Source organism: Rhinolophus sinicus, chromosome 16, assembly GCF_057876585.1.
Source record: "Rhinolophus sinicus isolate RSI-liver-muscle chromosome 16, RSI-T2T, whole genome shotgun sequence".
Classification (NCBI taxonomy): domain Eukaryota; kingdom Metazoa; phylum Chordata; class Mammalia; order Chiroptera; family Rhinolophidae; genus Rhinolophus; species Rhinolophus sinicus.
The window spans coordinates 163,185,888-163,211,210 of record NC_142516.1 but is presented as its reverse complement, the minus strand read 5'-3'; the positions used below and the strand labels follow the sequence as shown (position 1 = coordinate 163,211,210).

General features: G+C 35.4%; 1 protein-coding gene across 1 annotated transcript in view; it reads left to right on the top strand.

Moving 5' to 3' along the window:
- Positions 1-14,554, top strand: part of NDFIP2 (Nedd4 family interacting protein 2) — a 56,388-nt gene extending 41,834 nt beyond the window's left edge. The window contains exons 5-8 of the mRNA XM_019742579.3: positions 2,927-3,051; positions 7,741-7,807; positions 10,464-10,569; positions 11,321-14,554. Coding sequence (XP_019598138.2) covers positions 2,927-3,051; positions 7,741-7,807; positions 10,464-10,567 — 296 coding nt within the window. The 3' untranslated portion in view covers positions 10,568-10,569; positions 11,321-14,554. The remainder of the gene's footprint in view (positions 1-2,926; positions 3,052-7,740; positions 7,808-10,463; positions 10,570-11,320) is intronic.
- Positions 14,555-25,323: the final 10,769 nt, after the last annotated feature.

Below are 25,323 nucleotides of genomic sequence, written 5' to 3'. Positions count from 1 at the left end.
TATCTTGCTGTTTTGTATCTTCTCCATCAGAGCTTCCTATGTTTTAACAACCTGGCATGCTACGAAAGAATAGAATGTTTACAGCACACTGGAGAAAGGAAGAAGATGCTCAGGACTGTTGGCAGTCGGTCCTCTGCTGCAGACCTCACCTGCCTGCCCTGAGAGCTGAGGAGAGAAACACCTCAGCCTGCCACTGACACATATGTCTGTGGCGCAGCAGTGGGGAATCGCTACTGCTGTTTGTTGATGTAAATTCTTTATAAATATAAAATTATTTTTTGATTAGCTAAGTGTTTTTCCCCACAACTAACACAAATATTAGCCAGTTAGATATAGAGCAGCTATTTCTAATAGAATATTCTATGATGATGGAAATATTCAATGTCCCTGCCGTCCTATAATATGGTAGCTACAAGCCACATGTGACTGTTAATCACTTCAAATGTGGCTTGTGTGACAGAGACACTAATTTTTAATTTATTTAGTTTTAATTAAGTTTAAATAACCTTGTAGAGGAGCATGAGTTCCTGGGACACAAGGAAAAAGAAGCAGTGTGGCTAATGGCATTTGATAGCACAGCTATAGATAGCAAAATACTGATTGATATCTATGTTTAAAGAAAAAACGGAAAGTTAAACAAGCTTTATTTCCAATAGTGTCTCCTGAATTTTTTTTTCCTTTTCAACAGAAAAGATAGGACCTACTCTGTAAGGTGAAGAGATCATTTTGTGTGGCTAGTAATGATAGCTGACACTTCTTCAGCAATCACTATGTCCCTGGTTCTGCACTGTGCTAAGCTCTTTACATTCATTATCTCACTTAATCCTCTTATCAACCTTGTGAAGTAGGTACTTACAGATCAGAGAACTATGGCTCACAGCAGTGAGTCCAGGGTCACATATCTAGGGAGTGAGTACGCTGTGACTCAAACACAGGTAGTTTATTTCTTCTGACTATTGCAACATATAATACGGCTTCCCAAAATGATCAAGAAAGCTGAGACTAGCAAGCATTAAGAAGAAGAAATGACTAGAATAGGGAAATTGCTTCAAAGCAATAGCTATTTCATTTAAACTTATCCTCATATGCTTCTTCGTCTTCAGTATTCTGAAAAAAAACCCACAATTTCTCTAGGCCATTTACTTTGTTCTCTTTGAGGTTTAGTTGGAGATACATAGGGCAAGAAGATGGACACTGAACAGGACCAAACCTAGGCTCAAATTGATCTTTAGAAGTTTTATTAATAGTACCGTTATTATTTTGATAATATTGACAACTTGGACAGAAAAAGGGCACCCTGATTACATCTCAAGGACCTATGTCAGAATGGTTTCAGCTACAAGTAATAGAAAACCCTTACTCAACTGTTTTAAATAGTTAGGAGATTATCTCACAAGACAAGCAGTACACAGGCACAACAAGTATCAGTGTTGTGGCTCTGCTTTTCTTTGCGTTTCTTCATTCTCCACCACTTGGAGTGATGGTTTAATCCTCAGGCTGATAGCAAGATCCCTGCAGCATTTCCAGGTATTATTAGGTATGTCCAAAGATCCAGTGAAAGAGGAGATGCCATTTCTTCTTACATAAGAGTAGGCAATAGTGTCATAAATCTTCATGTATCCATCACCAAGCTTCAACAATGATCAATTTAGAGCCACTGTTTTTTAACCTATATTCCATCCTCCTTCCCCTTGCTGTGTTTTTAAGAACCAAGGAATGTTTTTCAGAAGTCCTATTTAAAAAAAATCATTGGCAGGGAGTTTCAGTCTCGTGATTTTTCTCACTACTTGGGACCCACCTTTTGGGGCTAAGCGGGGTCCAGCCTTCCCTGAAGTGTCTGTAGAGGTGGGTGGGTTCCTGGGGAGGGGTAAAACAAGGTTTTGTTAGAGAGGAGGAAGAGGCAATGAATGATACCTGCTCTAGGAACCTTATTGTATAATATATTCGCCTCATTTTTAATATTGGCCGGTTGCTTAGGCTGAGCTTTTTGTGGGATCGCATGGGAGCTGCACTGTGACCTGGTGTTTTATCTTGTTTAAAAATGTTTCATCCAGGACCTAGAGAACATTATGTTAAGTGAAATAAGTCAGACAGAGAAAGACAAATACCATATGATCTCACTTATATGCGGAATCTAAAGAAAAGAATAAGTGAATGAACTAATCAGAAACAGTTTTAGAAACATAGAGGAAAAACAGAGGGTTGCTAGATGGGCGGGGGGGGGATAAGGGGGAAGGTGAAGGGTTTAGAAAATAGTTGGTAACCACAAGGTGGCCACGGGGTTTTGAAAATTAATTTGGGGAACGTAATCAATAATGTAAAGATTTTGTAGGGTATCCGATGGACATGTGTCCCATTTGGGAGACCACCTCAGGGATGGTGTAGATGCCTGATCTCTGCACTGTACACCTGAAGCTGATCAATAATGAATGCCAACTATAATTTTATATAAATATATATACGTATGTATGTATATGTATGTATTTGTATGTATATGGTTACAGGAAGCGGAGTACAGCACTAGGAATAGAGACAGTGGAAATGCAATGGCTCTGTGCGATGTCAGAGGGATAGTGGATGGGGGAGGGAGGTTCACACAGTGTGAGGGACATAAATGATAAACGTCTAAGTATTGCTTTGTCTTGTGCACCTGAAACTAATAAAATTTTTAAAAAAAAGTTTCATCCATTGGTGATAAGCTTTAAGGAATTGATTCCTGTTGACCAAACTGACAACAAACCAAGCTTACCATTTGTTAATGTGTAGTAAATAACATACATTTGCAGAAGGTAAACTGTAGTCTATGAAGAAAGCTTTATAGTGGAACTGCTGTTTGTGCTGAGCCGTGAAGTATTGTTAATATCAAGTTTCTGTTAATTTGCTTCCAAAGTATGGTTTTTAAAAGAACTATTTCTCTTGCTTTTAGTGGCATTTATTTTCAACTGGCTTGGATTTTGCTTATCCTTCTGTATCACCAATACCATAGCTGGGAGGTATGGAGCCATCTGTGGCTTTGGCCTGTCATTGATCAAGTGGATCCTTATTGTCAGGGTGAGTGTCTTGATAATGAAAACCTGTCACTTTTATTTCTAAAACTAAAATGTATGAAATTTCCTGTGTGGTTCGTAAATGTTCCTTTTTATGCATGTGAATTCAATTATTTTGATTTATATCTTAACTTCTGGGCTTAATTATTATAGTGATCTCTGTGGTGTGAACATTTATAACTGTATTTATATGAGAGCTTGTTAGTACAATAGTGCCCCCCTTATCTGCGTTTTTGCTTTCTGCTGTCTCAGTTACCTGCCGTCAGCTGTGGTCCAGAAATATTAAACGGGAAATTCCAGACATTTTGAGAGAGAGAGAAAGACCACATTCACATAATTTGTATTACAGTATATTGTTGTAATTGTTCTATTTTATTATTGTTGTTAATTTCTTACTGTGCCTAATGTATAAATTAAACTTTATCATAGGTATGTGTAGGAAAAACATAGTATATATAGAGTTCAGTACTATCTGCGGTTTCAGGCATCCACTGGGGGGTCTTGGAGCACACCCCGCACAGATAAGCGAGGACTATAGTATATGGAAAGAGCTTTGAAAGCAGAAAAACTTGAGTTTGAATCTCCTCTTTTTTATATCACTGTTTTAACTTTAAGTTTTTTAATTGTTCTGAGCATTAGTTTCTTCATAATAGGCTGATAATAGTTGCCTTTCAGGATTTGTGTGAAGTATGGAAATAATATTCAAGTACCTGGCCTACCTGTCGTACAGATATGTGCTCAGTAACATGGCTACCTCTATTGTGATATAGTGCAATCATACTAAAATCAGTTAAAACATAAAAATTTCCATTGGTTAGTAAAATTATCATGAACTTAAATATCTTCTCGTTTTATTTTTGTAACATTAATAGCTCAGAAGTAAAGTACAGGCCTTTGAAGCGGCTATCAGAACTCGTCTTTTCCCCCTTGTGTTCCAGCTAAGCCGTTCTTATTTTCCTGCTGTATCTGGAAATCACCCCGTGTCTACCTCTTACCTACAGGACAGTGTATAGGGAGACAACAAGGATCAGTCCTTTTCTTTCTCCTGTCTCAACAGCCTTTCCAGTCCCAGCAGAGTTCTCTTTAACAGTTGCACAGGCAGCACTATTCTTAGCATAACCTTCCCCCAGCTCTGTCTTTGCCTGTTGAAGGCGGCTTTGGGCTCCTTTTTACAAAGCTGTTTTCCTAGTTTCTTTAGGATAAGACCTAGGAGAATGTTCAAAAATGGCTTTATTTATTGTTTTAATAAGTCTTAAAAGTTACCTTCTTATTTAAGTGCTGTTACAGTATAGATCATATTTATTTAAACATTGATTTCTAATTGAATGAGTCACATCCTCCTCAAATTTTCAGTAGAATCAAATACCTAACATGTCAGCTGCTCTTAAGTGCTTCAGCCACTTCAGTTATGTACCTACATTATCAAATTGATTAAAACATTACCCATTACAAAAATATTTTAAACTATGGATTTAATGTGTTTCTTCATTATTTTTAAAGTTATTTTATCACTCCCCGGGTTTCAGTAACCTTATCAGACCCCTCTCTGTTAAGACTAGATTATAGGTTTTTTTGGTTATTAGTTGATTCTTGGTTGGGACCTGTGGATTAGCTCCTTCTAAAATGATTACACTTGAGTCATTATAAGAATTGCCCCCTGGCAGATTTATGTTCTAATTTTATTTTTAAAAATGTAAAGTGGGTTCCCACCATGAGCCTAAAACTGTTAGGTGTTAACGGAACATACAAAGATAAAGAGACAATCCTCCTCTTGCAGGAGTTATTACTACAAAAACCCTCAAAAAAGTTGGAGCTAGATTAGTCTGCCTTGGTTATATTATTGATAGAATTAATTACTATTATTCAAATGGTATTTCTCATCCAAGTCACAGAATTTAGAAAATGATTTGAGGACTATTTTCTTAATTCTTCAGAAGTTGGTAAATTGCTAATATTATTCTAGATTCATAAATTAGTCCATTGCTTTTAGGGCCTGATTCGCTCATAGAACCCTAGGTTAGATTATCTAGCAATCAACTACAATTAGTGTGATAAGATGGGGAGCTTAAATTCAAAGACTGGAGTTTCTCAAAGTTTTGTAAGGTATGTACACGCATCAGGTTTGATCACAAGGATTATTTAGTTTCCCTTTAAAATATCTTTACTGAGTTATGGTTAATATTGTACCTTTCGTGTATATGGAGAATTGATAATAAGAAATGATTTTAAAAATCTTTTGTATAAAATAATAATAGATTCCATACATTATTATGTTCCAGGCATCATTTGTGACAAACGCTGAATTCTTTAACCCTATCTGTATCAGTGATTCTGGTGACAGTCCAACCATTTTATTGATGATGAAATGAAGAATAAAAAGAATCTAATACCTTGCTTAATGTCCCACAGTTTGTATCTGGGTTAGGATCTAGCTTGGTCTCAATTCAGTGCCTATTCTCCTAATTTTGTGCTGCCTCTGTACTTTTACTGTTATTATAATGCTCCAAATAGTAAATTCCCCTTGGAGGTCCATACTGAAAAGGTTTTCTCCTAAAAGCCTGGTATTTCCTTTTACTAGACAATAAGTAATTTATAAATCATACTGCTGCTTTCCTTTTTGTTTCTGAGTTGCTGTGAACCTCAGATTTAGTGTAAATATCTTTAGCCCAAGATTCTGATACTATTTCTGCCTAAGGCTTTTGACATTTTTATTGTTTATTCATATGTGTTTTATTAAAAAAACAATTTTTGATGAAAGTAGACAAGGTATAAACAATAAAAAACTGGTGTTTTTTATTAATGGTGTTACATTAGCAGTTTTTTGTTTGTTTTTTGGAAAGTGGATAATATGTAAACAATAAAATACTGGTGCTAATAAAGTCAGAAAAATTCTTGTTGGTTCATTTGTTTTCCAAAATTTGATTTCCACTGCTTGTGATTAGCCAATTTTGTTTGTTTGTTTATTTACAAAATAACAACTTGGCTCAGCCCTATGAATTTTAGAATTTTAAAACATTTTTGATAACTCAATAATTAGCCCAAAAGCTTATTAGTTTATTCTTTTTACATAGTAAATCTTTCTCTTTGACTTCTAGGTGAAGGTAATTACATTCTTCACTTGGTAGTAAATAAAGAATGGCTTTAGGTGAAGAATGACGTAGTTCTAATTTTCTGATTGCCGCTTGCCTCTTAACATTATATATTAAATATGTTTTAAAATTGGAAAGTTAAAAATGTATTGCTTTCATTCTCCGTTTCTTTTTGTTCTATGTAATAGCCTCTAAACCCTATATGAAAACTTTTTATTTCTAATTATTAACCACTTAATTAAAAGTGGTGTAGTATAGTCCTACTTTACAAGCTATATTTTCCCAATTTTCTAGCTCTCCCTTCTTTGTACATATTTTAAAGGTGTAAGAATATGTAGGATTTACATCTTTAATGGTACTAGGAATTTTTTAATCTTTGAAATTTCCAAAAGTCAAAGCTGAGAATATCGATCATGGTTCATTTATAAATTATAAATACTTCCTGTGGAAATACTTAAAACGCTTTAAAAAACAGATTTAGATAATCTTTAGTAGATATCCTTCCTCAATAGTGACATTATTTACAATTTGTAAGCATTTTTGTTACTACCAAAGCTATAAGATTTTTAAGTTTTTATGGAAATTACCAATGAATAGTTGGAAATAATTGCCTATAAAGTTGGAAATAGATACTTTTAACTAATTTCAGATTTGAAGACAAATCTGCATTGAGCAAAATCATTTTTAGTTAAATCAGATTCATTTTGGAGACCAATAGAAACAGTAGATAAAATAAGCTAGTTTTCAGTTTTAGAGTATGTTATATTAAACACTTAAAAAAAACACAATTACTTGAAGCGTTGTTAGATACTAAAGAGTACTAAGGAAGAATTATCTGAAGTAACTCTGAAGAAAATTAGGTTGACTTAAAAAAAAAAAAAAGATAACTAGAACCTACTCAAGGAAAACTACCTGTGTCCAATACCATCAAACCCGGTCTTCCATCTGCCTATTCATATTCTTTTTTCACAGAGAATATAAAACTGCCTGCCATGGCCACTGTTCACAACTGTTGAAATGCCACTTCAAGGTTCATTTAGCTGTTCTCAGCTCACTGTTGGGAACTGAATACTAGAGCATCTAGTTTGAAAATAAAAAGACTCTAATGAGTTGGGGGTCTTTATGTGGCTAGTATTCTTGGCAGTGATTAACAGTAGGGGGTGTACAGAAGGTCAAAAGCTCTTCTTTTTAGAGGTCAGCAGAACATCCCCATCTGATAAGATTAAACTAATGTGGCTTTTGGTGTTAATATCTAAAGCAGCAGGTTGCTGTAGTGTATTTGGGACGGTAGCCGTGGCTTTGAGAGATTATGAAAAAATTGACATTGTGAACTCCTTAATGAGAAAATGTTGGATTTTCTTACAAGCAGTTTGAAACTGATTTTTGTTTCTAAAATATTTTGTGTATGTTTTTGCTCTGTTCAGAAAAAACAGAGCATGTAATTATATACGTATGTCATTAAATATTTTTTTTCCTCTTTATTTTTGTGCTATTTTTAAGTGCTAAAGATTATTTGTGGTAAATCATTCTGAAACTGAGGCTAATCTATGCTTTTCAAATTTAAGTACACAAATATGATTAATACATTTATGTTCACTCCATAGTTTTCTGATTACTTTACTGGATATTTCAATGGACAGTATTGGCTTTGGTGGATATTTCTTGTACTTGGTAAGTTTATTCTCAATGCATTTCACTTCGATTAATTTGCATTTAGTTTTACTTGGATATTTCCTAAAACTGTAAGGTATAAATACAACTTATGTGGAAATAGTAATTGTCATATCTAAACACTTATATCATCTCAGCTATTCAAATAATTCTACATAGTACTCCAGATTTCTTAGATTTAAAATCCAGAGCTATTCAATTTAAAGAATCACTGGTTGAATGACAATCAAATGCTACAAAACTTGAAAATTCTAGCATGATTAAAAAATAATAGTCTTCAATATCTATCTTAGAAAATACATATACATAATTTCTTAAATGATCTTAGAAAATGTTGAGAGCAGGATACTTGGAAATTCTATTCATTCTCTTATTTTGGGATCACTAAAACATTCTTTATACTTCTGAAATATACCCTGTGTTAATCATTAATCAGACAGACATAGGAAAGGCTTCATGCCTAATAATCACTGTACATCTCTTTGGCATGTCTTCTTATAAGGCATGTCTTTTTATTAACATTGATGAATTTTATGGATTCCCATATTTTGTTCTTTTGCGTTTTCACTTTAGATGTATGATAATTAAGTTAATCGTAAAATCATGTTATACCTTTAACCTACATTTCAAATTTATTTACTGACACAAAGAATACATTTTGTTTCTGCGTAGGTTTAAAAGCCCACAATTTCTTTAATAAAATAACTACCAGAAAATAATAGCATTTCAGTAGGTGGCAGTCTTCTCCTTGAGTTTTTATTTAGTCCTACTATTGGATGTGTAGAATCTTTTGGGATTCACATTCTTAGTATGGTCAGTTAAGGTCACTAAAGATTCTTTCTTTAACAATTATAGTGAAAATATTCTAGTGTTGTGATTTTATTGGGGAGTAAGACTCATACAGAGTTGAGCCAGTTTTTTATATTAAGTGTATTCTGACTGCCTGAATTCTGTGCTTTTTGAGGTTCTTAAAAGTGAAGAAATATATAAAGTCTATAGGTAGTTAAGTATATTAAATGAGTATATTTGCTTATATAGTATTAAGGGATTGAGGATCTTAGGAAGACAACTGTGGACAGCGTGGAATGCAGAGGACAAGGCCTGTTCCACATCAGAGCCATAATCAAGCAGTTAGGAGAATGGGAAAGTTTAATCCATGATCAAAATGTTGGTCTCACATGTACTCAAGAATGTTGAGCACATTGTAGAACTCAGAAACTATAGCTACTGAGTGATTGGTTTCTAGATATGAATGGGTTTATCGTAGAAAATGTCTGGGCAAGACAAAATATGTCTTAGAAACAGCAGCTTCATAGACAAAAGAAGGGATTTCACAAATAATTTTAGTTTACATTTTTCAATAATACTTTTACATTTGGATCACAATACCATGATCTTTGAACAGCATCTGGAAGGACATGGTGATGGAATTCAGAGTGGGGGTCACGAATGGAAGGAGTTAGGATATGGGAAGCAGATGGGATCAGATTTAGCTGAAATTTATACCACTTGTTTAAGTCATTGTTTGTATATCTCTCTGTCTTTGCTCTAATTTATTATAATCATACTTTTTTTTTTTTTTTTTTTTTTTTACTGCTTCGATTACTTAGATTAGGGTACAAATTTAGTTTGGGATTTGCACTTTAAATTGACAGACTTTCCTCTTTGGGAGAAAAGTTACGTGCGTACATATATTCCGTTTTTGTTTTTGCCCCCTACCATTACCTGGTTAAAAATTTGCTGGAATTAATAAATGTCTCCCTTAGAATCGTATGCTTGAGTATATCAAAGACTTAATTCTAATAATGGTACTAATTTTTATACTTAGCTAACATTTTTCCTCCAAGGTTTGAAGCATTTCACAGGCATTGTTTTGTTAATTATTAAAGATACTGTTGCTGTAAATGGTTTTTATTTAAAAATACTATTTGACAGAGGAGAACACTAAGCTAGATATAGCATATATCCTAAATCATTTAAGAAATTACCAGAATGGCTGTTTCCCAAGTCGTCTTTCCCGATTCTTTTAATCTCATTTTTTTAGTATAAATCAGTCTTTTATTAATTGAAAATGAGAACTAATAATTAAAATTCTTTATATAATGTACATATCTTCAAATACAGGTTTCACTGATGACAGGCACTTGATATTGCTAGACAGGCTTATTGATTTTATGCCACAATTGGTAGTGTTAACTTGCATATACATATATTCTCTTGAATACTTTATATCAGTAAATATGTCTTAGTTTGCTTGGTAGCTATATTAATTAAAAATTTTGGTAAAATGACATTTCTGTGAATTGAATCAGTTTAAGTTCATTAGGTAACTTTGCTATTTAAAGAAATTTAATAAATGTATATTTTTGTATAATTCTGAATTTTCATGGCTGGATTTGCTTAAATTTTTACTTTAGGCACATCTAGGCTTAATAAATCGAAACCATTTTTAGGTGGCAGTAAAATTTTAGTATATTTCCTCATGATGGAGTTTTCATTATAGTGTAAAATATACTATGGAATGAATGGAATTCTATAGATTAAATTTCTTAAGCCAAGAGGATCTTGTTTATAATTGTCTATTTTAAATATACATGTATCATGCTCCCTTTCTGTATAAGATCATAGTACATCTTTATTATTTCAACCTTCTCAGGCCTGCTCCTTTTCTTCAGAGGATTTGTTAATTATCTAAAAGTCAGAAACATGTCTGAAAGTATGGCAGCTGCTCATAGAACAAGATATTTCTTCTTATTATAGAGGTAAGAAATATTAATGCATTAACTCTGTTCATTACCCTTATGTATTTAAATTCAGCAGGTGCTTATTAAATGTTTCGTGTATTCATGTTATTTGCTCAAATTTAGCATATTCAACATATTTGATACTGTCAGCTTATTGAAAGTTAATAAATTGTGAACTTTTAAAGACAGATTTTTTAAATTGAATTTCATAAATTTTAATTTTTTAAATATATAATGAGTAAACTGAAACTTTGACAACAGGATATATACGAAGTAACCACCAGCACAAAAATCTGAAGGCTCGAAAAACAAAATATGATAAAACATTTACACAGAAGGGACAAATATTTTGCATGAAATGATGTAAAGTCCACAGATGTTCCATTTAGGTCACCCCCCCCCCCCCAATGATGTCACATTTTCTCTTAAATCAGTGAAATGTCTTCACATGCAGTGACATTAATAGTTTTCCAATTTTAACATAAGATAAAAGGCAAAGTAATTACACTAATTTAAATGATTTTTGGTGGGTATTCAGCATGATTATCATGTTTGCATTTCAAGAGTCTAAAATATAATGTAAATGTTTTCTAGATGTCCTATAGAAACTTTAAACTTTAGAAGATATTCCGATACATGCTACTCTGTTACCTTAAAAAAATATATATATATAGTTGATATAATACTGCTGTAAATGGGGTTATATTATATTGTCATTACATACATGTAACTTAATACATTTTAAGACTAATTCTTTCTTTGTCTCTAGACTGCATCAACCAGACATTCCTTTGTTATATCAATGTGAAATTTCCAGATCATCTGTAAATCCACAACTTTAATAGGATAGAAGACTACTAATAACAGAAGACAAATTAGTCAAGAAAAGATAGAGCTTCAAAATTGAATGGCAGGGTGGTTTATGCCTAAAAGCCATTTCTGTTCATTCTCTTAAGTATTTATATTTCATTTGTTTTGCACATTTGCCTATGTGCCCATTTAAAAGATTAGCATATACTTGAAAGAAACCATGAAGTTGTATCAGTGAAGTCCAGTCACATTTGGTTAATCAGTGATACAACTGAAAGAGTTGAGTGGTAAATAGTCTTCCACTATGTAAATGCCATTGACTTCTGACCTGACGTTTAGTATAATAAAAATGAAATTATTAACCATGTCAAATGCTTTAGTTTCTGGCTCTTAGATTTATCTAGTAACTCTATACATGAAATAATCTTTGTTATATATAACATTTTTTGAAATTTGCAGTGCTGATTATTAGAAAGGCTTTGTCAGATTTTTGAACATGATTTCACATCATTATTTAGAGCAAAGCTCTTTCTGTAAATAACCATGCATAAATTACTTTCTGCATTGTTAGAAATTGTGTCTAGATAACTTTTCATTAGTTTTAAATTAAGTGAACTTAATATATACAGAAAAATTGGGTGTTAAAGGTAGAGTTTGTTTTAGGACAAATGTTAAGAAATATGGGTATTTTACATGGTCCTTTGTATGCATTTTTTTTTTTTTTTTTAAAGGGACATGACGGTTTTAGGGATTCTCAAGTGAGAAGCTTGGTTTTTATCATTGCCCTGTTAGAAATTCTTATAGGAAGAGATTGTATTAGGTATTGTATTTATTTTCATTTAAGACATCTTTGAAAATTAATTTTTTTGACTAAGATATTCTCATTTGCAGTTGTCTTTTTAAAAGCCAATAAAAGTATCTTTCAATATCATTGTTATAATTTTTAGATACTTAGTTTGTTAAATTTAGCAAATAAAAACTTGTGCTATTAATAGCTTCTTGCTTTATGATTATAGGATTAACTTGTAAAATCATATCCTGAATTCAGAAATCTGTGGAATATAGGGGTGTGGGTTGTGTATGTGTGGCGAGAGTGTGACCATGATTACAACTGGAATCTACTCTCTATTCATTTGGAGGGCTATTACATTTTGCAAATCATTTTATGTCTCATCTGTTTTTCTTTTCAATTACATCTTTGCTTTTGAATGTCAACAATAAAAGTGATGGAAACTATATCATCTTTTAAACTTCAAAGTCATTTAATACAGCTAAATAGAACATAAAATTGATTACTTAAGTTTATTATTAGACACTGACTACTATACTAAAAGATACATCTAAAACTATTCAGGGACATTTTTCCATTTCTGAAAAAATAAAATTTATTATTCTTTAAAACTTCTTTTGTATTTATCTGTATTTTCTGATTTATTTCATTGTCTTTGATGAATAAAACATGCAGTTTTGTTTTTGCTAATTGAGCCTCCTTTTTTTTGTTTTCCCTCATTCAGTCTCTTCTTCTGCATAGAATTTTTATTGTTAAGTACTTATGTTAAACCCCTTGAAGTAAAACAATAGCATGGGGTAAAGAAAACAATACTTAATTTAGTTGCCATATTTGGAAATTAATTAAAATTAGAATGTACTTATACGAAACATAAACTAATGCTAGATCTTTTCTTTATCTCATTAATTGTCCTATAGACCTATACTTTGTTCTTTTAATAATTTTTAAATGAAATTAAGCTATGATGCATGGTAATTTTAAATTAGTAGATCAGATATTAAATATTAGTTTACTAAAATTTTATTTTAGTTTTTATGGTATTTATACTTGGTTTCTGAATGTGGATGTGTCGCTTTTGATCCAACATCAAAACTTCACATTTTGTTTTTTGTTCCATAAATTCTGTAAGATTCAAGTGTGTATGTTATTCAATCCTCTATAATTGGTACAATTAAATGGTAGCCTTAAATCTCATCATACAAGCAGGGGAATTGGCATATTATTTAAAAAACTTATCCCCTTTCAGATTTCTCAAATCCTTCATATGTCCCTTCATTTCCTGTGCGCTTGGATAGAACAGCTGCTGGTGTGTTTTGGGGACCCTTAACTACTTGCACTTTGCCTTAAAGATTGAAAATCAAAACCCCTGTTGGGGTGTCTAAATTTTTGAATGAATGTGAACTTGGCTTGGAAGTTAATGCAAACATTTTTTAAATTATTTCTGTTATATTTGAAGAAGCTAATTATGACCAGGTTAATCCATTTTTATGTATTTATGAAATAAACTGATCCTAAGATAAAAATATATTTTTCTGTGTTAAGAATAGATTTTAGAAATTTAAAAGAAATCCTATTACATTCGATAAAAATTAAAATCTCTGTTTAATAGAATACTAATCTCTTAGCCTTTGAGTCTATAAAACATAGCCCATGCCTCTGAGCTTGTTCATGAATTTTAACCTTTAAAACAATAATCACTAATATTTGCAGCAAAATCTCTCATAACAGGAAAAGAGTCCAAAAAGCCCAATTGGAGAAAAATTCAGGGTTCCTTAACTTAATACAACTTTTTTCAACTGGTCAGTACTGTCCCCAAAAGCACAAAAGTTACGATAGTACATCTGATACTGTATTTAACTAGAGTGACATATATCCCGAGCTTGCTCAGAACAGTCCTGGTTATTTCCATTTTTTCAGCTTAAATAGGGTTTCTCACTCTCAAAACACTTCTGACTTGGAGTACAAGTTATATGTATACTGGACTGAGAAGGGACTGCCTAAACCCTCTGCCCTTTGAAAGAAAGAATGAGTGTTATTAGGGCAGGAGCCAGTTTTTGTCACAGCCTTTCCTAGCCAAAACCATTTGTTTCATTTGTAGAACATGCATAGTATCTTTGAATAGAAATTATTGCATTTGAATAATTCCAGCTTATGGTAAACAGTAAACAATGAGCTTTATATTTTTAAACTGCTGTTAAATGTTATTTTAATTGTTTATTATTTAATTCTTGAAACAGTCATATGAAGTGTTAGTGTATTATTTTTAAAAACCTCATTCTTGATAAAGTTCAACTGTTAGATGATATTGTGCCATTTATCATTATAGGAATGTCCTTGCCCATATATAAAACATGCTGATGTGTTTTACTTGTTAATAAAGTTCTATAGATGTGGAAATGTGAACCTGTGATGCATCCTTTTGAAAATCAGTTTAAGATTCACAATGTATTATCACCACGTTGGCCACACTAAAATGTGTATATGGCAGACCTTTCAAGATTTGAGATGAAAACAACTGTCATAAAATGAGGTTGGAGTGTGCAACATTATTTTACTTGTCACCATAATTTGTATGTTAGGAGATAGATTGCAGATTAATTTTAACAAGAAAATCAGCTGTATGAAAATAACGTGTGTGCATTTCTGCTTTGCAAAGATCAATGGTTACCATAGGTCAGACTTGCATTCTTATTTGTGACGTGGGACCTAAAGTGCAAAAACTTTCCTCAAGTTACTAAAAAAAAAAAGAAGAAATCAAAAAGCTCATTCTGTACTTTATAAAAAGTTAAAAAGGTAGTATTTATCTTGAACTCAACATGTTTGCTTGTTTTAACTTTTCTTTCTTGATGTTTTCTTGAAAGCTAAATGAAGCTTAGCTTTCATTTTTGTTTTTGTTTTGAGAAATTGAGCTTCTGAAAAACACACTTGGTGTTCATGAAAACCATAAAAAAAATCCATTAGCTAAATAGAGAAGAAATAGAGTATTACCCTTTTAACAACTGCGGTTATAGCAAACTGAAATTTTACACTTCTGGTTCATAGAATCTTAGAGGCTATTTCCCTTTGTCTCACGCTTGTAAAAAGAACCATTTTATTCCCCATACCTTTTGTGTTTGTTGTTAAATCAACACTTTACCTTCAGTGACAGAAGAAGAGGCATAGACTGCCCTTCCTTAGAACACAGTTTCTTCTTTTAGCTTTACCAGAAGCATAGCAAGATCAGTAAGACAAAAGTTTGCCCAAAGCTCTGAAGAAATTTGGAGGGCAGCCTCTGTCCTCGGAATATGAAAAGTAGCCAACAACCTTATTGGAAAGAGTGAACTCTTGAGAGGCACCAAGGCAGTACTTGTGCATAAATACCTTGTGTGGAAATACATTATTCCTTTTACATCAAACAGTTTCTCAGCCATCTGCATTCCTGCATGATGATTTGATTTAGCTATGCAGCCTATGGGATTTGGGCTCTAAAATTTTAATTCCCATCTTACTCATAAAGAGATAAAACCTGAAGACTCTTAATTGCTAGCAAGCATTGGTGACCTCTCATCCTAATATAATAACTGGTGATGGAATAACTGAACTATCACTTCCTAAATCCAGAGTTTTAAAATGATGGGCAGACTGAAAAACGTAGCATCAGTTCATTGAGAGTTATGAACTTTTAGAAGACATCTGAGTCTCCCTAAACCTATGGAATCTCCTGGGATGAATTCTTGATTGAATGATTCTTAGGACATCTCAAGAGCGATGATTGTTATTCAATATGTTACATTATAATCAACTGGGAGTTTGGGGGAAATTAACATTCTAGCTTCAATTTCCAGAGGTTCCAATGCAATAACATCTGCCCATGACAGCGCATTTCCTTCCCATAGTTCGAAGTTCTGGAATTTGGTTCTTAGTAGTACAGCTGATCCCTTTCTCATCATCGTGTCCTCTCTGTCTAGCTCCTGAAAAACATGATAGAAAGCAACAAGTTGGGATCAGTGTATCAATCAGACTTCTTGTAAAGACAGGAAAAGGCCCACAAAGCAGATCTTAAAGAGTTAATGAGCATTTATTGAGTTTTGCTGTATGAGCTCTGAATGAGAGCCATTCTGGTTTTTATGCTTTTATACACACAACACGGCTCTGCAGGGCTGTGTCACCAGGGCAGTGTGTGTGCATTGTGACATAATGGAACTGTTTGTCTCAGATGTTTTCAGTAATCCTGTAAAGCAAGCAGAATTGTATTAATTATCATATAGTTCGTTTTTCTTGCCTGAAAAAATATTTCTTCCCACTAGCATCTTCCCTTCTCTATCCTTAAGGAGCCTATGGATTATTAAGGGAGGCATCTTTGTGCCACAGAAAGACTGGGTTTGGGAGCCAGATTAACTCTGGACTCAAATACTCTCAGGCAAGCTCAGGCAGTTTGCCTAACCAAAGCCTCAGTTTCCTTACCTGTGTTGGGAAGCGCCATATGTACCTGAGGATTAGGTGAGATTTACACAGAAGAAAATGTGAAGCATTATTATTACATCTTTGCTCTGTGTGTTTCCTGACCAGGCTGCTTGTTTGCCTTAGCCGATGCCTCCAGGACTTGGAGGAATAAGCCCTTGCCTGGTGGAGGCATTGTATCTGCCAGCCCCTTTGAGAAGTGTGATTATAATAGGATCATGCTGACCTAGTGTTGGCTCCTTCTAGCTTCTCTGAGGCAAGTGGAATTAAAGCAAAAGTTGCTTAGATGACAATGGATATTAAGGGACACAATCATGCAAAGAGAGGAAGGGAGTTGCCTGTTTACCGAGCAATAAAGCACTCCAGCTGGTAGGAACTCACACAGATCTCTCCTGGCCTGGAGGCTAGTCCTTCAGAGTTTCACTGAATTGATGAGATGATTGGTGACTCATTGCTTTTACTCGGAGCCAGTGCATTGAAATCCTGGTTGAGAAGTGATCAGAAAATAAATTGGGCAGATTATTCCTGATTCTAGGATAAATTAACTAGCTTTCTCCTGTAATTATGGGTTCTTAATCGTGGATTTATTTTCAAAAATGTCTATTACTGTGAAAGGGAAATACTTTAGATGGGAGTTAAGTCTCCTAAACTCTCTCCTGATCAGAATTTGAGTCAATTAAATATTTTTGAGTGTTTATTAAAGGAATGATGCTGTTGCCTCCACACGAAATTCCTTTTCTGCCCTATTCTTCTTTCTACCTTCTTCAAAAAGCTTAAATGCCATGTCTTGTAAGAACCCTTTCTCTCTCTCATCCTCTTTTATTCTGATCCCCTTGGTTCCCGTAGCCCTATGCGTTATTTTTGTCAAAGCACTTATGATACTGATTTTTGTGTTACTATCCTCAATGGCAGATATTATGTCTTACTCAACTTTGCATGGCTCCCCAGCACCTAGGACAGGACTCAAAAAATTGAATGGGTGGATGGATGGGATGGATGGGATTGGTGCTAGTCCAGGCTCTGTGTGTGTAAAATGAGTTCTACCCTTTCACTGAGTCTAATGGAGGAAGATTTATATACAGGAAAGAATGCTAGTGTGATGTAGGAACAAAAATCATGGGTCCAAGTAAACTGAACTCGGAGAACCAGAGTCCATTCACTACAGAGGTGTCATTGGAACTAGATCTTAAAGAAAAAATAGAAATGTGCAAGTATGTTTAAATGTTTCCTATTTTGCCATCTCTTTCATGATACTCTGCCATCCTTGATCCGCCTCAGAAGGAATTGTCATTCTAATTCTCATGCCTCTTCATCTGAACCTCTTTCCAACCACTTTCTACTGGGTCTCAGTCATGCCTCATTACTTCTCCTTAAGGGCAGGATCCATTTCTACTCTAACTTCATAGCCTCCAATGTGCCTTACACACAGTAACAAGGACCTTTAAAAAATCAAGTCCAAGATGTTTCGCATGTCCTGAGCCACTCGCTTTGCACTGCAGATAGGTATTAGCTAACTTCAGAAGTCAGCAATGGTAGAGGCAGTGTCGTCTCCAAATACGGGGTCTTCCATATACTTCTCCCATCGTTCCTTTTCATACATCGCCCTGCTTCCTCTCTCTGTCTCCAGAAGTGGCCACTGTTAACAATTTAGTGTATATTCTTGCAGACTTTTTCCATGCAAATGTTTTATTAGGATGATCCTGTGCTCTATGATGTCAGCATGACTTCTGGTCCCAGGTACAATGTCTGAGGTAGTGCGCCTTTTTTTTCTGTATGCCCAGAGACGGCTCTCAGGGGAGGGGACTATCTCGTCCTGCAAACATCGTTCATTTCCTTGGTCGTGTAGCCTTTAGACTTGTGGCTTCAAAGCCTTTGGGAGCTGGGCTAGTCCAGGATCTGATATTTGCAGCATTTAAATGTCCTGCTTTCTTGATGAGCTCATAGCTCCATTTTGGTGGGAAGTTTGCCGGAACCAGGTTATTAGGAGGAGAGGGGTCAGGGTTGACAAGAATATGCTGCCTGGGTGGATCTACAGAAGACCAAAATGATTCTTGGTTTAAAATGAATTTCCCTTGGTTTAGGACCAAAATCGTGTCGCAGAATATGGCAATCACTGTTCATTGGCTAAACCAACAGACATTTAGAACCCTCCTTTCTTCCCAAATTCTTCTTGCCTGAGCTCAAGTGTGGCATCCGGATCTGAAGCAGCTATCTTGTTCCACTGAGGCAACAGTTGAGAGACTAAAGATGAAGAGTGGTAAGAAAGAAGGACCCTTGATGTTTCCCACCCCCCCAACCCCCCCAACATCACGGAGCACTGCACCAGCCCTGGACCTGCCTACCTTCCAACTTTTGCTCAATGAGAAAAATTCCTATTTGCTTAGTTATTGTTTGTCAGGTTTTTTATTACTGATATTTAAGAGTGAACAGAACCTAAATTTTACCACCCTGAACCTGCTTTTGGGGATATTGATTTTAAGCTGTTTCTGCCCATGAGACTAAGACAGAAACCTGCTTCAGGAAGGAAATCATAGAATGCTGCCTGAGCCTAATTTGAGTTAAGTGTGGCAAATGAGAGGACTTCAGGCCGGCGCCTGTTAGCTGCATACCCATGTCCAACTGTTTCTGAGTTGCCCAGGAGGAATTCGGCTGCTCATGCATGCTCCACTCTTCCTCGACTGTCTGTAAATCTCCATTCTCACTTCTGAGATCTAATGCCTCTCCTCCCGCCCCCTTCTCCTTTGTCCAAAATGTCATATACACCCAATGTTGCCTCATTGTCTTTGGAATTTTCATGCCTATGTGAATTCCTCATGCGCATGTATTAAAATTTTGATTTTCTCCTGTTAATCGGTTTCTGTTAACTTGATTATTAGTCCAGCTAAAAGAACTTAGAAAATGGGAGTAAAAGTATTAATTTTAGACCCCACAAGAGCAATCCAAACCGATACACAGGTATAACTCTCCATTTCCCCGGAATTGATAGGAGAGCTTCTCAGGCCATCAGAAGCCACCAGTACAAAAAAGAAGAGCTGCAAGTCTGTGTGCACAGGGGCTATTGACCATCCAAGCTCCTCACACCTGGCTTATTGACTGTCAATCACTTCGTTATAGTGGCGGTGTGTCAGCAGTGAGTCTACATCCACTTTATTCTCACCCCTTCATTCTCTTCATTCTCCAACTGGGAGTCCCACCCAGAGACTAACTTCCCAACAACTGCTGCTGGAGACGGTCTAAGTGAAAATGTCAGTAGCCACAATTCAACCACTATCTTGGAGATCATTCAGTTCTACCCAGACTGTTCGTCAACAAAATATTGCCAAGCAGGTGCCATTTTCAAATGTCTTCTTGGTAAAACAAAAAACGAGAAAGGCCAGGTGAAATACGCACTCCCTTTTACAGTGTCCCTTTTCCCAAATGCATGATCTTGGTTTTTTTATTTTTAGAAATGAAAAAATCTTTTTTGTCTTTTGCACCAAGGAGGATACTAGGTGAAGACCCTGCTGCACATATAGGCCCAGAGAAACCTGTAATCTCCACTCCCACCTGCCCTGTGTTCTGTCCTCTGGTCTAGTGTAGGACAAATGACCCTGAGGTTGATTAGTTGTCCACACCAGGAAACCCTTACCTAGACACTTCCTTACAACATGTCGGCAGTGATTACTATAACTTTTATTGCTGCTTCGTGCTCCCCCTTAATATTAGTTACAAATATGTATTTCCTCACCCCAAACTCTATTCCCCAGACAAAAATATTTTTTGCTCAGAGAAGAGTTAACAAAAATGTAAAGAAGTCCTACAGAGAGATTAAATACCTCCAGGTTCTGAAATTGACTGCTCTCTCAATTCTATGCAGCCAGATTCAGGGAAATGGATGGGAAAGTGTGGGACGGTTTACACCTACTTGTTAGCAGTGATTATCTCCTCCCCTTTTCTCTCCCATCTCTTCTTTGTTCCTACCTCCCTTACTTTCTGCCCTTTTTCCTTTTCTCTCTCCTCCCTCTCTCACCATTTCTTTGCTAACATAAATCTAGTAGGCTATCATTGTCTGAAGTCAAGAGCAAAGGCCAAATATAAAACAATTCTGGAAGAGAAATTACTTGTAATGTGAGCTCCATCTTGTGTATTGACTTCAGCCATTCATCTACATTTCGCAAATCTCTGGGTCCTTAAATTCTAGGAAAATGTTTCCAATAATGCTTGTACCTTAATATTTTGTGAACTAGAGTTTTTCTTTGTTTTTTAAAGATTTAATGTACTGTTGGAAGGTAACGGAAAGTTCCTTCCCTACTTTGGACATTTCTTCCTTGTGGTCGGAATGTAATTAGTGTAACTCCTGACCTCCCTCCACTTCTTCTTTTTTTTTTTTTCATTCTTAATTTTATTTTATTAAATTTATTGGGGTGACAATTGTTAGTAAAATTACATAGATTTCAGGTGTACAATTCTGTATTACATCATCTATAAATCCCATTGTGTGTTCATCACCCAGAGTCAGTTCTCCTTCCATCACCATATATTCGATCCCCCTCACCCTCATCTCCCACCCCCCACCCCCCACCCCCCTTACTCTCTGGCAACCACCAAGCCATTGTCTGTGTCTATGAGTTTCTGTTTCTCATTTGTTTGTCTTGTTCTTTTGTTGCTTTTGGTTTATATACCACATATCAGTGAAATCACATGGTTCTCTGCTTTTTCTGTCTGACTTATTTCGCTCACTTGATTAGCTCTTTCCGAAGAGAGTAATATGTTAGGATGGTGCAAAAGTAATTGCGGTTTAAAAAGTTAAAAAAAAAAAAAAAAAAGGCAAAAACCGCAATTACTTTTGCACCAACCTAATGCTTAATGGGCAAATCTGAAATGTAAATACCTGGGTATGTTCTGCAGCTTCTCTTCTTCCTCTGGAGAGTGAGCAGCTCCCAGGAGTTCCAGTTGTGCTCTGTTCTCCAGGGCAAACTCTGCTCTGCTCCTGCCCAGGGAAGCCAGTACTACCTGGATAAAGCACATCTGCCCAGTTCTGGAATTCATGTAACTACGCTACTTCCTCCAATCCAGTTTTATCAGTAACAGAGTTAGTAGCTTGGTCCTCCATGTGCCACTCTTTCATTTTACTTCTTATTTATATATAACCCAGATGGGAAAGAGAGGTGCTTTATTGGGATTCTTATAATATACGTCCCATTCGATCTGCTGTTGACTAGATGTCTCATTAGCCATCATCAATATAGATGATTCAAATGCAAGACTACCTGAATTAGTTTTGAAGTCTTTGGGAGGAGGGTATTTGGACAGATCAGCAGGCAGAAAATCTTTATGGACATAGTTGAACTCAACACCACCGTCAATCAACTGGACATAATTGACACCCATAAGCTACCTCATCCAGCAACAGCAGAATACACATTCTTCTCAAGCTGACATGGAACATTCACCAAGATAGATCACATTCTGAACCACAATGGCCACCTTAAAATTTTTTAAATAATAGAAATCCTACAATGTCTGTTCTCAGACCACACTAGAATTAAGCCAGAAATCAGTGACAGAAAGATAACTGCAAAATCCCCAAATATGTGGAGATTAAGCAACACACTTCTAAATGACAGATGGGTCAAAGAAGAAATATCGAGACATTTAAAGTTTTTTTAAATAAATGAAAATGAAAACACCACTTATCAAAATTTGTTGTGAAATTTTGAGGCAGGATGTAACAAAAACAGAGTTTTCAGTTGTACGTAGTGGGAGGACTAGGAAAAGTGAGTCTACTCCATTTCCTAGAAGCAAGAGTCCTCAGGTGAAATCCATTAACCAGTTTTGTTTTGCCTAGAACAAAATCTGAAGAAATTGAAATAACCACAATTTACCCTCAAACTCCATTTAACTTCAAGCCCAAATATTTTGCTTTTGCTTTCAAAGCAGTTCTGACCAAATATGTGAAAGTCTATCCTCGGTGGGATTCCATTAAATCTGTAGATCGACTTGGGAAGAACCGACATCCTGGTAATATTGAATCAGCCTATCCACAAACATAGAAAATTTCTCCATTTATTTAGTTCTTCTTTGATTTTATTTATCAGAGTTTTGTGATTTTCTTCATACAGGTCTTGTACATATTTTGTTCGATTTATACCTGAACATTATATTTAAAAAAGACCTCAGAAAAGAGGGCGAGAAGAAGGCAGACCAGCTAGGGACCTCTGGACGCAGGGAGCAACACAGGGATGAGTTCCCTGAGTTTTCTTTGGCATTGTGGTATATCCCAGATATGGAGGCAAAGAAGCCAGCAACTTGGAAACACCAAAGGCACAGACACTAGTAGCTCCCTGCAAAACTGATCTCTCTGTCAAAGGACCAGGAAGGAGCCACTTAACAAGACAGGAAACTTTTAGACAATAGTCACTCTACTATAGCCAAACACACAGAAAACTGTAGTCTCAGTCCTATCTCCATCAACAAAGTGGGGAGCCTACACTTCCACGCTCACCAGGCTGTGACAGGCACCGCAGCTTCTCCTGGCCTGAGAAGGCCACATAGGGAGCTTGCCCTTGGGTGTCAGAGGAGGCCTAGTGGGGAGTCAGGACTTACGCCAGTGATAACAAGGCCACCCGTACTCAGTGTCAGTGGATACTACGTGGGGAGCCGGAACTCCCTTCCGTTCTCAGCATTAACAAGGAGTCTCCCTCCTTGAGTGTCAACGCAGGCCAAGTGGGGAACTTGGAATTCTACTGCACCTGACTAACGAAGCAGCAACTCCTTTCCTCCACCAGAGAAAGCCAGATAAAACAGAAGGTTTAAATAAGATCCAGAGTCGCATCACATAATACGAAATGTCAAGGTTTCATTCAGAAAACAGTCGTCCTAACAAGGATTTCAATTGTGCAGTTACTAAAATCGAAACAAAACAAAAAATAAAGTCAAGAAATGCTCATGTGACTGTTCAAGTAAGTATTTAATCTTACAAATACTTTAGATTGGAGAAAAATCCAAATGATTACAGTTATTGGTTATTTATTTCAGTGTATTTCAAGGATTCTAATAGAAGCAGGTAACGAAAGAGCCTGGTAAGAGCATAGATGGAGAATAAAATGAAAGGACAAGATTATGCAGAGAACCATGAAGTACTGTATGAAGGCCTTGAATTATGAGACCAGGGAGTCCAGATGTACAATGGGACCTGTATTCTCTGAAATTTTTCTAGAAATACCTGGAAAATCAAGCTAGCAAATGTTTGGAGGCAAGAATCTTTTTTAGCTTTTACTGGAAAAGTATTTATGTTTTCCTAAGTAAGTAGATCATCTGTTTAGTTGCCTATGTCAGTGAAAATTAAAAATGATCTTTAAATTCTTTAAAATTTCCATCTTGTAGATTGTTGCTGATCATGCTACAAATTTGGGGGTGAATTTTGAAAATTTTAAAAAATGGAAAAGATGACACTCTTAAGTAAAGAAAATAGAAAGTACTGATACATTTCTTAATTTATTTTATATTACTCCCATCCCCCAGGTCTGGCATTTTTAAGCATTCACATGTCTGTAAAGGTATGAGAAATAAAGAACTTCTTTAATTTTATAACTAAGTTGGTCTTTCAATTTCTGAGAAGAAGAAAAATGATTAGATGTGTTTACTTACGGGTAAGTAATAACTGAATGTTTATTGAGTGGTTAGATGAGTATCTGAAAGAGTAATGGTTTGTGTAAGCTTTGGGTTCTGCTTGATGCTTCCACCCATCCAGAATGCTCTATAAAACCTCCACTCTTGTTCTCCTCAGGATGTCTTTCTGAGTTTACCATATAAACATTTAATGAGTGAACATTTAATGGGAAACACACACACACACACACACAAACTCATAGGCACACACACATGCCCCACACCATAGGATAAACGCTTAAGCGAAAACCAAACAAACAACAAAAAGAAAAGACAGCATTCACAGCAAAAGTCTACAGCATTTGGTACAGTTGTCCCTCGATATCCAGGGGGATTGGTTCCAGGACCCCCTCGGATACCAAAATCCATTGATGTTCAAGTCCCTTATATAAAATGCCATAGTATTTGCATATAAGCTATCCACATCCTCCTGTGTACTTTAAATAATCTCTATAGTACCTATACACATGCTATGGAAATAGTTGTTTTATTGTATTTTTGGGGGAATAATGACAAGTAAAAAAAGTCTGTACATGTTCAGAACAAATCATAGCAGATCTAACTACATAGTACACATAAGCAACACATAACATTTTCCCCCAAATACAAGTGTAACTCATTTTACTGCGCTTTGCTTTATTGCGTTTCACAGATGTTGCATTCTTTACAAATTGAAAGCAAGACCCTCCATCAGCGAAAAAGTTTGGATTCACTTTGTTGTGATACTCTCCCTACTGTAGTGGTCTGGAATGGAATGATCTCTGAGGTATGCCTTTTCTTCTACGTGTGGTTGGTTGAATCCATGGATGTGGAACCTGTGGATATGGCCGACTGTACTGTGATTTCAGAATGAAATCTATTAGACACATCGATTTCTTTAAAATAGCATCTGCTCTAGCCTACGTGGAAGTTTTTAGACATAAAACAAAACTTATTAAATTCTAGAGCTTACCTAATTGTTGAATTAAGGATAAAGTGATGCATAGTGATACTTGGAAGCAAAAGGAAGACAGGTTTGGGGGCTGTTATATTTTGAATTACAATAGGCAAGGCCACTAGAATGCATTAATGCTATTAGCCAT